Raw genomic sequence first — 14,118 nt, 5'->3', positions numbered from 1 at the left:
TTTGATTTCTAGTTTTACGATATAGATTGGTTCCATTTTTTGCTTTTGCAATTTTTTTTTGTTGTGCATTTTGGTACCTTCATGTGGAATTGTCTTTTACTAGTCAACTTACCATGAGGAGTACTTTCAGGGACTTGTTTCTAATGTTTCACTGTCCCCTCCAATTCTAGCAGTGACTTTGGAGTCTACAGAAGTGAAATTCATACAGAAAACAACATTGTTTTTCAAGTCTATCTTCTGACATTCACAAGTAAGCAGGGATACGATTTCAAATATCAAGATTGTAAGCTAAGTTATTAAAATTAGAATATAAATTCTGACATGCTTAACGCAGATATTTTCTGACCTTAATGCTTATCGGAACAAGGCTGAGCTCATAAAGTAAGGATCAGGCTGTAAGCTTGGTAGTCAGCGTGGTACCCTAATTTAATTTTTGCTGCAACCTTCCACAGAGACCCCTGCTGTTCATCCTCTTATCCTTCAAAGAAGCCATGGCTCACACAGGCAGATAATATGTAGAAATCTCCCTCTACCTTGATGCAGATCTGTAGACCTGGATTTCAAGAGGAATGAGGGAAAGAGCGGGCGAAGAGATTTGAAAGGAACAAGTGGAAAATGAAATGAAGGCTTTTTTTTTCTTTTTTTCTCCTTCTTCATTCCATCCTCAAGCCACAGACCCCCTCCGAGGACATCTGTCCATCTCTGTGTACTCCAAAGGGCTGATTAATGGCCTGGCTAACCCAGCACTCAATGCTGAACCACAGCACACCAATCTAATTACCAAGAGAAAGAACACACAGTCTAGCATCTTGCCCTCCTTCCTCTGCATGCATCACAATGAGGCAGAAGTGAAATGGATGAACAAATCTGGATTATGTTTTTCAGAAAAAAAAAAGACAGAAGGAAAGCAGAGCAAAGGAAGAAATGCCCAGGAATCAAAAGGCCGCCTGTCATGAATAATAAAAGTGTCTGCCTCTAACTGCAGTTGGAGTATGATAATGAAATAAATAATGAATTGATTACTATGCATCTGACGGCGCTCAGAGATGATTTGTACGTGCCGCAAGGGGGCCCGAGCTTGTTGCAGCACCACGGACAGGCTTAATGAAAGAGAAATGAAGAATTCGCCTCTTTAATACCACTTGTGATAATTGGGCCTCGTGCTCAGAGTGCTTGGCACAAGTGCATCACACTCCTTAGAAAACATAAATTATGTGGCAACCACAGACTTAGCTCTTCCACTGCGTTTGAAATGAGAAATCAGAAGAGCACCATTCAATGCTTTGATCTGATTAGTACTGGGAAAACAGCAGGCCCATTAGAGCACAACCAGTCAGATTATACTGCTAAATCAAATCTTCAACATGATCAATACTGTGGCAGGGACGGTCTCGAGTGGAAACAAATCATTGTGATCACTTGTAATTTCCGCTGACAAAAGGCACACACATAAAGGGTTGTTATAATAGTGTGTTAAATCTATGCAGAGCCTTAGTCGGGTTTGTAATGGCCCACCCTTTCTCTTTTTGCATTTTAATTGTGTGCAGTTTTGTCTGCAATGATCGAAAACTACCCCACCTCACTACACGTTGGCTGCTGGGTTTCTATGTCCCTGTGTTGAACTTTATTCAGCTTCTTCGTGTGCTTAAAAAAGCTGCTTAATCTGAGAATGTCATGTTGGAGATCTAAACTGGAAGGTCGGGGGGTTAATCCCCGGCTCCTGCAGCTACATGTCCGATGTGATAAGACCCAAGTTACTCCCGCTGCTAAGTTGATGGTGTGTGAATTTGTATGAATGTGATTGGTTAATACTGATGGACACTTTACAAAGCAACCTCTGCCGTCAGTGCATGAATGGCTGTGAACGTCTATAAAAGCGATTTGAGTAGTCAAAAGATTAGCGCTATACGAGCTCGAGTCCATTCACCATTTAATGCATGTTGAACAACAGTTACCTTTATGCAACACAGAAACACAAATAACCTTTAGAAACTGAGACCGGCAATCACCATTTGAGTTGGATATGGGGAACATGAAGCAAAGGGATCCTTTTGCTTGACGAAGGCACACTGATGGCATATACTCAACCCATAAATATTCATCAGACCTAGCTTCTACTGACTGCTAAAAAAAACTTGACATCTGACTGTATTCATTGATTTCCCTTTAAGTGAGACAAATGCTCGTATTATCTACTCAGATCTACTCAGATACATGCAGGATAATGTAAACCCTGTCAGACCCTGCCTCTTACCCGCAAAGTCAATAACATACAGATCAACACATACCATCATGGGAGAATGCACACAAACCTGCACACACATTCATTCTGAAACACTAATTAAATTAGTCTAGAGGAGCAGCAGTGTCCCTCAGGACAATATTTTCATTGCAATAATAAAGGAAAAGCTCACGTATGGCTCTCACTGAGCAAATATTTGGCTATGGGTCAGTTCTATTATTCGTCCCCTGAGGAACATGTGGGGGCCAAACTTTTCAGCACTGAAGCGAAGACTGTAGAAAAACAGCAGAAAAAGAAAAACAGTCTGGGCATTTACAAGACCTTGAGGCTTTCGGTTAATAAATCAAACATTCTCCAAAAGCATCCAGAGATGCTGCTGCTGCGGTACCGGCACTGGAGGGTTTGTGAGTGGACTTGGGATATGTGAATTATCCCCATCTGGGAATGGAAGAACTAAATCCTTAATCTTTTCACATAAAGTTCCCCCAGTGGGCGATGATCACTTTGTGCAGATAAGCCGACCGAAAGAAAAATATGACAGAGCCCGATGGTGTGTATGTGTGAGGCTAGGCAGGATGCCTGGACTAAATCCCAGCATCCCCGGAGGCGGCCACTGTTATCAAGGAAAGGGAAAGTTATAAGGTCAGACAGGAAGACATAGAGAGAGAGAGAGAGAGAGAGAGAGAGAGAGAGCGAGCAGAGAAACAGACTGATAGATCGAGAGAGTGGACATGGGCTTTTTTTTGTGAGGTGTGGACTCAACCACACAGGGTTCCATGAGGACAGTGGACATTCATCATCAAAATTGTTGAGTCTCATCAAAGTGTTATAGAGACTTTGCACCTACAGGGACTCAAGGACAAACAAAGAACACTCCTACTGTGCTCAAGCAGACGGGAGTCACTTCTCATACACCCTCAGACTGTGACTCAGCTCCAAAAACATACTGCAGGCAGATGGTGACTTTTTCTATACAGCCTAACTTTACTTTTTAGAAATATTGTCGGCCTATTATTAATAACTGAAACCAGAAATTATCTGATTATCTGTCATATCTGAATCTCTTCTTATGTGACAGAAGATGTTATGTGGTACCTGTATCCACTCTTTGTTGGAATCCTCCGCTGGCGTCCATGCATTTTCATAGTAGTTGAGTCTTGAGCGCTCTTGAGACCAGCTGGGGTTGTAGTGAGTTGAGGCCACGATTTGGTCCGATGTTATCTCTCCTGATTCCATTCCCAAAGGGTCGCTACAGTCAAAGTCTGAAGGGGGGGAGGGGGGGATACAAAGGACAGAGAGGCGGATAGAGGAAAAGGATGGAGATAAAAAAGGATGTTTAGTTCAGAGCACTGAAAGCACCAGAGTATAACCAGTGTCCCCAAGAAGCAGAGCTTGTCCCCGGGGGGAAGGGGGGACGCCACACGACAGGTACTCAGCGCTGCTGGGTGGAAAGTAGCAGCACATCAGTGACGCTTCAGTAAATCCTTTCTGTTTCTCTCTCTTTAGTTTCTTAATGGAAGGAGGATGGAAGTGTTCCCATTAAGACGTAAAAACTGTCCTCATAAAACATTCAGTGTGGGCTAAGTTTACACCAGTATTAGGCGTTAAAGTGACTTTCCCTCCAGTTATTTCTTCTACTGACTGGATTCATTTCCTCCAGCTCCCTGTGGGCACTTTATCTTTTTTTGCACTTTTTCCCCCCCAACTGGGTCTCTTGGGGGAGTTTAGCTGTGTTTAGTATGTGTGTATTTTGGGGGCCATGTATCACATTCAATGGTCAAACCACCCGAGGGAGGAGGGGAGCTTCCCCTTGTTTGTGTTGACATGGGGTAACCGTTCTGAGGCATCCCGGGGGCTCTGTGGTCAAACGCTCAGCTGAGTTAACTCAGGGTCAGCCCCTGTGACCTCTGGAGGTCAGACATGCTGACACCGCTGTGGACGAGACCTAAACAAGGTTCCGAACGAGTGATGCGACCTTTTGGTCTGTACAGAATGTGTTCATAACAAACCAGAGGAATGTGAAGCACACTTTTACACTCTCTCTTTCAAATACTTTACTTTGTAGCAGCCATAATGTCAAAGGACCAAAAATGGTTAACTTACTAATGTTTGATTTCATGTTGGATAATTCCACTTATTTTCTACACAGTCTAAGGTTTGGAACTCTTAAAACTTTGTTAAAAAAATGAACTGCTTCTCTACATGTATGGCTCGCACTTCCATAACCATATGGTCCTATGCCTCACGTGCCAATGAGAACACGGGCCCACGCACTTAAAGCACAGGACGAGGGACGGTGCAGAACCGCTATGTGGCTACAACACGAGCTAACACAGATGGTCTCCCCATCTGCCACACTGCTAGCACACCTCAGTCACTGGGTCAGCGTGTGTGTTTGTGCTTTACAGAGTCAATGGGAGCTTGCACGAGTACGTGTTCATGCTTTTGAGTGAGTCAGAGTCTCAGAGTGAGGCTGAGAAAAAACCGTCTCACACGCCTGCATTGTCTGTCACATACCTGCCCGTTCTTGTCAAACGTTTCTACTTCAAGTACACTTAGATGTAGAGATTGTAATAAACAAAAAGAAAAGGGAGCATGCTTCTAAGGACGCTATCTGATCATGTGGGTAACCGACCAAAGGCAGGCTGATAGCCCACCAAGATAGAGAGGGGAGGCGCTTGATGGTTGAGGAGAGTTATCGGAGAGAATTAGAGCAAGAGAAGCAGGGAATGAAGAAAACACAAAGCCTCCTTTCATCACCTTATCACCCCTCATCAGTAGCTTTCAGCAAGAGTGTACCCTGCCTCTTGCCGAAGCGAGAAAATCCAGCGTGTATTATGCATGAGGGGATTATGAATGATTTAAGTGGTACAAGTCTAGAGCAGTGTAGACAAAGTTTGGGGGATTTTTTTTTCTCTCCATCTTGGATAAGTCTCGGTTGGTGATGTAAGACAGAGCAACTCATGTAAATGAAGGTATTTACTCCTCATGGGTCAGATATTTCACCATGCCTCTTCATGGGGGAATGTGAAAAAGTTGATTTTGCGTAATCTGATCTTGGATGTGTGATTAAAGCGACTTAAGGAACTTTGAGAAAACAAAGCAAAAAAAAAATAAAAAATGACATCACCAGTCATCGCTGTGCTCATTACTGCTCGTTCCGGTTGTTGTGTGTGTTTCTGTGTAACCACTTAGCGTCTGTCTTTCCCTTTGAGGCAACACGAAACCTTTTTTTTTTGGAGATGATTAGTGGATTTGTTGAATGTCATCCATCTGCCTTGCTGTTCAAAGACTGACTATGCGTGTTCGGGGTGGTCTAGCCTCTGGACAGATTTATGACTCCAACCAGCGCTCATCTTCCTTAATGAAATGTTTAGTCAGAGCGTTGTGCAAAATGGGGTCAGAGGGTCGGGCCCTGTGACGACTATGCTGCATGTAAAAGCCCTGTGTGTGTGTGTGTGTGTGTGTGTGTGTGTGTGTGTGTGTGTGTGTGTGTGTGTGTGTGTGTGTGTGTGTGTGTGTGTGTGTGTGTGTGTGTGTGTGTGTGTGTGTGTGTGTGTGTGTGTGTGTGTGTGTGTGTGTGTGTGTGTGTGTGTGTGTGTGTGTGTGTGTGTGTGTGTGTGTGTGTGTGTGTGTGTGTGTGTGTGTGTGTGTGTGTGTGTGTGTGTGTGTGTGTGTGTGTGTGTGTGTGTGTGTGTGTGTGTGTGTGTGTGTGTGTGTGTGTGTGTGTGTGTGTGTGTGTGTGTGTGTGTGTGTGTGTGTGTGTGTGTGTGTGTGTGTGTGTGTGTGTGTGTGTGTGTGTGTGTGTGTGTGTGTGTGTGTGTGTGTGTGTGTGTGTGTGTGTGTGTGTGTGTGTGTGTGTGTGTGTGTGTGTGTGTGTGTGTGTGTCCTGCCTGGTAACTAGTAAGGAAGCTGCCTTTTGCAACCTGGCTCCGTAGTGTGTAAAAGTCTTGTAAACCACAGGAGGGGGAGCCAGAGTTATTCCCTGTAACACATTCACCAAATGAAGAAGCACAGGAGGTGTTTATTTAATAACTCTTTAGCTCTGTTAAATGTGTGGGAATTTGTGATAATTGGTTCATGTGTGGCTTAGATGTAGGCAACAGCTGCTCCTTACTTTTTGTGATCCTCTCGGGGTTACATTACTGGACCCTTTTTCTGCTACACTGCTGGCTCATGTTCTCCAAATGTACTTGCTATGAACAAATCTATTCAAATGACTTTAGGATGGGATGAGAAGTGTTAAATTAAATAATCTCTTTCACCTTCTGCCTTTGGGAAACGGTACAAAGTCCCCTGTGTGTAAAAAAACATATTGATATTGTTGTTGATAAAAAATATCTTCATCATTGAGGACACTTTCAAATCGGCCGGCTCCCTCATACTGCACATGGCACCTTGTATCACCATCTAACACCCCTTCAATAATACCAATAAGAACTTGGTCCACTTCTTTAATAAAGCTCCATTGTGTCTCTTTGGCTTCCTTTTGTTTATTTATAGGTTGTGTTTTGTGCTTAATGGTTTTTAATTTGCAATTGCAGGTCATAGACAATTTCTGCCTTTTGCATGCAAAAAAAGTTCTTTCCTGTTCTCATTCCTTTAATTATCAGGCTCCTCTTCTGTGCATCACCAACTTGTCTGGGTATGGGAGGCAAACAACGCCCATAAGTTGGGTTTAAACTTACCTTTCTGCTAAAGCTTATAATGAGGGCTATAGGCTTGGATGGCTTGGACACTTTGTACACTGAGTTAAGCTCACTGTACCTGCCTGTTAAAGGAGCGTTCTTCTTCTTCCTATTGCCAAATATTCCATGGATAAAGTTAGGGCTCCTTAAATACAATTATGAAGATTACAGTCTAGTCCTGCTCTATACGTCGAGTGTCATTACATAACCTTTGGTGCTGTAAAATTAATTTGAATTGTTTTCGGCTTCTTCTGCCTCCTCCTACTCATTTGTATGATTTGTATTGTTTTTCTGACAGCTCACCTTCTGGAACAGTCCTTTCAATGACAGTAAAGTTGGCAGAAAAGCCTTCCTTAGCGATGGCGCTGTCAGTGTTGATTGTCAGTGCCAGGATGCCGGTGTAGGAGATGATCCTGCCCGGTGTGTTCTGCCCGCAGTACCTCCCGACGTATGGGCCCACTGGAGCAGCAGCAGAGGATTGAAAGGAGAGAAATGTAAGACATTGTTACCGAGGTTAGACTTGGGTTAACTCAATATTTGTTTGTTTGCCAGAGCCATGTCACACATCGGTTTTAACTACCAACTCCCCCCTGTGGAGGCGTGAAAACTAGTGTGTCAGTGAGGTATGTCACCGGCTGCATGTCTTTAGCCTGACCCCATAAAAAGGCTTGAGAAAGGACTCCAAACATTCCCAGCCTGTTTGCCTGTTGGACACACAAAAAAAGAGCAAAGCGGAAGAGGGACCTCTGGTGTGGGAGGGTCACGGTCTCTGTCTATTTGCAGGCTGTAAATTCCTCAGTCCTCCCGTCTTCCCGTTTTTTTTTAAATTTTATTTTAATTGTGGTGGACACAGCCATGGCTGAGTGAGTTTTGTGAAGGACACCAGACAAGTAAAGACTGGGTAGAGAGAGACAATAAGGCAGCTTTGAAAGACAGAGAGCAATAAAAGAAGGAGAGGGATATGTTCCAGTGAGCAGCGAGAAGGGGAGGGTGATTGGAAAATGGGAGTTGGAAGGAGGAGGATACATTAGAGTGGGGGGACAGGGAGGTGGAGAAATTGGAGAAAATGTCATGGGGTAACATGGGAGCTGGCGACCTTGCCCTATTTGTGCTATGATCCATGCATAGTTTTTGAGTGTGTGTTTCTGTTGGTGCGTAGAGACCTGCAGCTTATCTGTGATTAGTAATGCTGTGATCAGTGCCGAGTGACAGTCCTTTCTCCCTCTGGCCTCCCGTCTTCCAGAACATGCCTCTTCCAGCCCAGGGCTGACATGAAAAGGCAGAGGCCAGACCACGGGGACTTACAGGGCAAGGGGGGGTGTGATGGCTCAGATTAATCTTCATAACCCCGGTGCCTGCGTGTATGTGCATGGGAATATATGTGTGCTTTTAAAACCCCGCTAAGGCCTCGACCGAACAAAAAAAAAAAAGCCATCTCCCGGATTATCTGCATGACTCCCCAGCTCTATAAAATTTTAAAGAACATCGCTCTGAAGTCTGCGTCCTGCCTTCCTCTTCTCCATTCCTCAGGGAAGAAAGACCCGGGAATGGGTGGGTGGGGCGGGGGTTCTTCTTCTACAGCATATGTCCAGCGAGGTATGCTCTGAAAGGTGTAATTCCCCCAGTGGTTCACACAGGCCTGCATTTTTGCCCAGACATGTCCCACCTCTGCACACCTCCCCGACAGCTAGCATGCCTCAAGCCTTCTGTGCTAATGCACTATCGATCCAGCAGGCACCACAGGAACGGCCTGACAAAAGCCAACACACATTTTCCCTCCCATGGCTGATTTTTATACAAGGGTGTCTGTCACATACAACCACACTTGAAGAGTGTGGTGTCATGTCGGCCTACTTTCTGCCCTGAACAAAAAGAGAGCATTGTGTAACTCTTTTCAACTCTTTTGTATCATAAAAAATAATCAACACTGAATTAAGCTCAAAGGGTGAGAAAGCTCTAAATATAGATACGTATTTTCTCAAGAGCCACGAGGTATTTAAAGGTGATAATAATGTGACATATTCTCTGCCTGTTTCTTTAATCAACACTAACCCTGAAAAGTGTCCCCACCTCAAGGGGAGAACACACAAATGAGCTGTGGAAATACTTTGGTGAATCATGGGTAAACTTTGCTGAGAGGTGAGCTCACATGAAGACGGTCACCTTTAAGTAAGCTCAGGCGAAAAAGGGCGAAGTGCTTTACACTTCAACCATATCACTCTGAACACTATATAGCAGAGAAGACTGATGGGCTCCAGGTTGAAAGCAACTTGATAAAATTCTTTCAATTTACAGCCACTGATTGGTGAGAAAAGCTTTCATCTTGTCTGCACCCTCTGATGGAATAGCCAGGAGAGAAAAAAAAATGAAAAACTTCAAGAGGTGATTTTGTTCACCGAGTTCAAAGCTGCCATGTAGCGGCCATGGAAGTGTTGCTTTGAACACATCTCGCCCCTTCTCTCGCTCTGTTTCTCACCTGCTGATTTTAAGGCAATATTTTATTTGCTGCCTCAATCTAAGTGAGAGCCGCAGCCTTTGCTTCAGACAAAGAGAGTTTGGGTCTTATCAAGGCAGAGCTCGGTCGGGGGTCGACTTAAGTAAGCATTTTCTGCCTCAGTTGGAAACACCAGAAAATGTTCAAAGGAACTCCCTTAAACAATATTTTTCCTGTGTTTTCTATGCTTCAGGGTTGTTAGACTAAACCTCCAATTCCCAGATGCACAGACACTTGTAAATCCTCTGGTCACAATGCAGCCTGTGACAGAAAAAGGAAGGGCGGGAGACTCTCGTAATCAGGAAGTGTGTGGCATTCAGCGGTGACAAAGAATTATACTCATGATGACTCTTGGACCCGAGCCAAGTCTGGCTAACACACTCAGCCCATTGGCTCGGATAATGCCTTCATATTGTCTGAAACTGTTCATCCCTTCATAAAAAAAAAACATCAGTGTTGAAGCTGAAACTCTCACTCCAGGTCATTTGTTTTTGCAGTTCTGGATTTGAAGATTTTCTAGCTTAAAAAAAAAAAATTCATTCATGCAATACTACGCACTGCTACTTTTTTCATTAGTAATGATAGGATGAGTGTTTCCCTGATTTTAAAACAGTCGCACTTCATCACAAGTAGAACAGATCACTATTGGACCAGTTTAAACCAGCAAAGCTTCTCACCTCCAGGGAAGCCATCCCATATCTCCAGTCGGTCATAGCGGCAGAAAACACCAGCAGGAGGAGTCGGGTCTGGCTCCAGTTCGAAGCTCTCGAACTCCAGAATGATCTCAGACATCTTGGGGGCAAAGATCATGAAAGTGCAGTCCAGGTTGTTGGGGTATTTCTCCGGGAAACCAGGTGACTTTATGACGCCGCTGTTGGAGGTGAAGTTCCTGGAGCACTCAGGACCTGCAGGAAGAAAGAGGGGAAGGAAACGAGATGATGAGACAAAGGATGGGTGGGGAAGATTCTTTTGAATGAGTGTTGGTTAAGTGATCTGTTTCAGTTGCTTTGTGTGGTGCGTACTGCTAAGCTGTGCCTCACAGCTGCTCTATTGAGAGGAGGACAGTTTATGGCCCATAGACGAGGGACCACCTCGCTATAGCTCCTCCATTCACTACAGGCCACATCTGTGCTTGTTTATCCATTCCTTTATGGTCACAAATGTCACAGTCCCTCATCACTGTACCTGTGTTTAATCTGGAACATCTGGACTGTGAGTGTACACTTCAGTGAAAGGCCTCAATCACCAGAATCAAGCAACGGTGTATAAACAGCTTGATTTATTCTGCAAAAGAAAGAATCTGTCCCTCTCTCATCAAGACACGTCTGTGAAACATATGAGAGGTGCTCAGGAAAAATTACAGCGCCAGTGACGGAAGGCAAGTGTGATGAATACACACATCAACGGGCACACACCCTTAGGACACACACAATTGTACACAAGGGAGAGTCCAAATATTTATTCACAGCTCCCTGGAGAGCTGCCTTTCAGCTAGTGAGGAGCAGTAACACATTTCCCACGTTAGCCACTTTCTCAGAGCATCACGAGCAGGAGATTATGATCTGAGAGTGACTGACATGTGATGAAAGAAAGGATGATACACAGCTGAAGGAAATTCATTAAGAGAGGGACAGAATGAGACATTAAGACGTGTTTGCAGTGCAAGAAGCGCACCAAATCATAACCAAGCCAACACAACATCAGGAAAACAAGGACTAGTGGCATGAAAGGCATTTATTTGGAGCCATTAATGGCAGAAATATGCCTAAAAATAATGTCATTTTCATGGTGCTCTGACAGACAGCTTGATGGTGATGATAGAAAACCAAATTACAGGGCGTTGCATTGCAGTGCTTCTGTTCTACTGTCATTGTGGCTTAAATTAACAGGGCAAACTGTTTTCTGAAGCATCTTGCTGGGACCATAATTGAAGACTATCGGGGCCACTCCAGCTCGTCCACTGCTAAAGTGAGTGAAGGGAGGGAGAGCCATGTTGATTTTCTTCGAGTTGAAGGCCATAGTGAGTGGTGTTTTTTGACTCTAAAGAGTGCTGACATTTAGCGCAGCAGCTAAAGTGTGGCTTTCGAGAACACTGGGCACCATTAATTTCACAGCTTCCCCTCCTATTTACCCCCGGAAAATGGAGAGACTTTGACAGGAGAGAGAGCGAGTGTTCCCCAGGATGACAGGGTTTGCTACATGCTGCAGTTCTGCACTTTTACCTCGCCGTATTGGGGAGAAATGTCAGACAGTTTCTCCTTAAAAAAAAAATACAAATGCAGGACACTTCTTAGGGAAAAAAGAAAAGCGCCTGTATTCCCTGAGTGCTGTAGACAGCTGCAGGATCCAAAGTGCAATTCAGGTCAGTGTGTTGCATTTCCTGGGGATATTGGCTCAGGGCTCCACTCCCCATCCATTTCATCAGCCTCCACTGTGACCCTTATCTCAGCTCAGCAGTTGACCAGAACAGATTTGGTCATTGGGAATGGTTCACTCTGAAAACCTGTCTTAATCCAGGCTCAAGACTGGCACCATAACAAATGTTTATACAATGCCTTGACTGATGCATATATTATAGTATATATTTCATCAGCATGAAGCCTAATCCTACATTGTGAGACTTTTTATTCTTATAAATGCCTTTTTTTGAGATGTTGGTTGGACTTTAGAGAATGTGAAATAATACTCAGACCCCTAGATGTATATTTGTCTAACACGGTCTAGTGCATGTTATTGGTTTGGCTGCATGAAAACTGGTGGATGCAGACAAACCTTAATTACACAGTGACAAATCATGATTTTTATTTGGTGGTCAAAAAAAAAGAAGTTGTCTCCATAATTTGCAAAATTTTTGGCTTATTCCAACAAGTAGCTTGTAAACTTCTTCAAGCATTTATTACAACAAGATCTGACTCAATGTAATGCAGTTTTCACTGTCGGTGTAAAACATAATTGATAAACTACATTTAAATAGAAGTCTGCTGTTTAATCATTAAAAGGGAGGGGGGGGGGGGGGGAGAATAACCCCAGTTAGAGCTTCTACCTCCACCTACAAGTGTTGTCTTTTGGGACTGATTTTAAACTTCCTTGGATAATGAAATGTTCTTAATGGTTAAGTTGGTAGTATTTAACTCATTCTTTTAATAATCTGTCATGGCTTCTTGAACGCTCTGCAGCTGAGCTGGTTATCTAAATGTAAACTGTCATACAAGTGAGACAAAGGCTATGATCATCTTAGTTGTCCTTTACTAGCCTTTAACTTTGTTTTCACCTCATGTTTTTAGTAAAATAACTGTTTTGTTTAATCACCTGTTTTGTTTTAATGCATTTGATAGCTTGGTTTTCTTGGGCAGTTTTTGCATTTTTCCAGTTTTGATTAATTCTCTGGTTTCTACCTGTACAAGGGGCTACATGAATACAGTGTTCTTATCATTCTTAATGTTTATCGTTGTCAGGTTTACCTGTGTTTAATCTGGAACATCTGGACTGTGAGTGTACAGGTTTACATTTCCCATCTTCACCCGAACGGTCCTTATGTTTGTGTTTTCTTCTGAACGTTCAAGACGGAGGCCAAGCCTAGAACAAACCCCCTAATTGTCACCTTCTGAGTTCCTTGCTGCGTTTATAACCCCCATAAGAAAGGCCAGACTGCAACCATCATGACAAAAAAATAGAGTGGTGAGAGAAGACAGAGCGCTCTGGTGGCTCCCAGTAGTGAGATAATCATCCAACATATCTCTTTTATCTTGTGTCTCCATGTGGGAGGGCTTCTGTCCCCGGCTCCCCTCACTCCACCCAGGATGCTTTGTGTCCATGTCTGCATGAGAGGCATTCACTGACAGCTGTCATGCTTTTCTGTGGCAGCATCAGTGTCTACAGCGTGTGTGCATGCATCTATGTTGACATGGAGCTCACCAAGAGACAAATAAATCCTGTTGTCAGCCGAATGCTAACTCACTCTCTGTCTCAGCTGTGTTGCTGTTTTTCCTCTGCTGGATTTATCGCCCCAATGGGAGAGGGGTTTTCGGTAAATATGAAAGGTTTGACTCAGGTAGCGCTGATAGAAAAACACAAACAAAGATTGTTCCATTTCATTCCAGATAAAACTGATTGTTTGACCACCGTGCACCCGCTAGTCCAAGCACTGCTTTAAAACAAACAGCCAATTTTACGGTGGGATGTTTGGAGAGAGAAAAAGAAGTAACCTTGAACGCACAACATTTACCGACAACCTCCAACCGGGCGCTCCAGCATTTACTGCTGGCAGTAATGGATTCCTTTAACTCTTGTTTATATTGAGCCTGCAGAGGAGGGGGGGGGGAGTAAACAAATGTCACTGCGACTCGCTCACTGAGTGATTAGAGTTTGTTTAACAGGACACGTCGTAGAAGACAAAATGATATTTAATGGAGATCTGATTTCAACGTCAGGAGTGTAAGCGATCAATAACAATAAGTATTAAATAAATATGGTTTCAGCTGTTACTCTCCCTGATGATTTGTCCTCCACGTCTCTATTAGGGCTGCTGCTCTAAGTGCTCAGAGCGGACCAGAGACCGGGCGTTAATCATAACAACAACATTGTGCCAAGGAGCAGGCGTTAAATGTGTTGGCTGGTTGCTATTTTCTTTCTGAATCTGTCTCGCTCTCCCCTCTTAATGTCTCTCACCTTCTTTTTTTTAAAAATTTTCCATC

The 14,118-nt window shown here is 43.8% G+C and overlaps 1 protein-coding gene across 2 annotated transcripts in view; it reads right to left on the bottom strand.

The window, feature by feature from the left end:
• nrp1a (neuropilin 1a) overlaps positions 1–14,118 on the bottom strand; it is a 68,728-nt gene that overhangs the window by 28,825 nt on the left and 25,785 nt on the right. For both annotated transcript variants that reach the window (XM_061065014.1, XM_061065015.1), the window contains exons 5-7: positions 10,102–10,329; positions 7,234–7,389; positions 3,338–3,504 (exon numbers count right to left, since the gene is read on the bottom strand). In XM_061065014.1, the coding sequence (XP_060920997.1) occupies positions 3,338–3,504; positions 7,234–7,389; positions 10,102–10,329 (551 nt within the window). The remainder of the gene's footprint in view (positions 1–3,337; positions 3,505–7,233; positions 7,390–10,101; positions 10,330–14,118) is intronic.

The sequence above is a fragment of the Labrus mixtus genome, chromosome 19 (genome assembly GCF_963584025.1).
Source record: "Labrus mixtus chromosome 19, fLabMix1.1, whole genome shotgun sequence".
Classification (NCBI taxonomy): Eukaryota; Metazoa; Chordata; class Actinopteri; order Labriformes; family Labridae; genus Labrus; species Labrus mixtus.
Note: the sequence above shows the minus strand (reverse complement) of the source record. Positions and strands in the feature narration are given on the sequence as shown.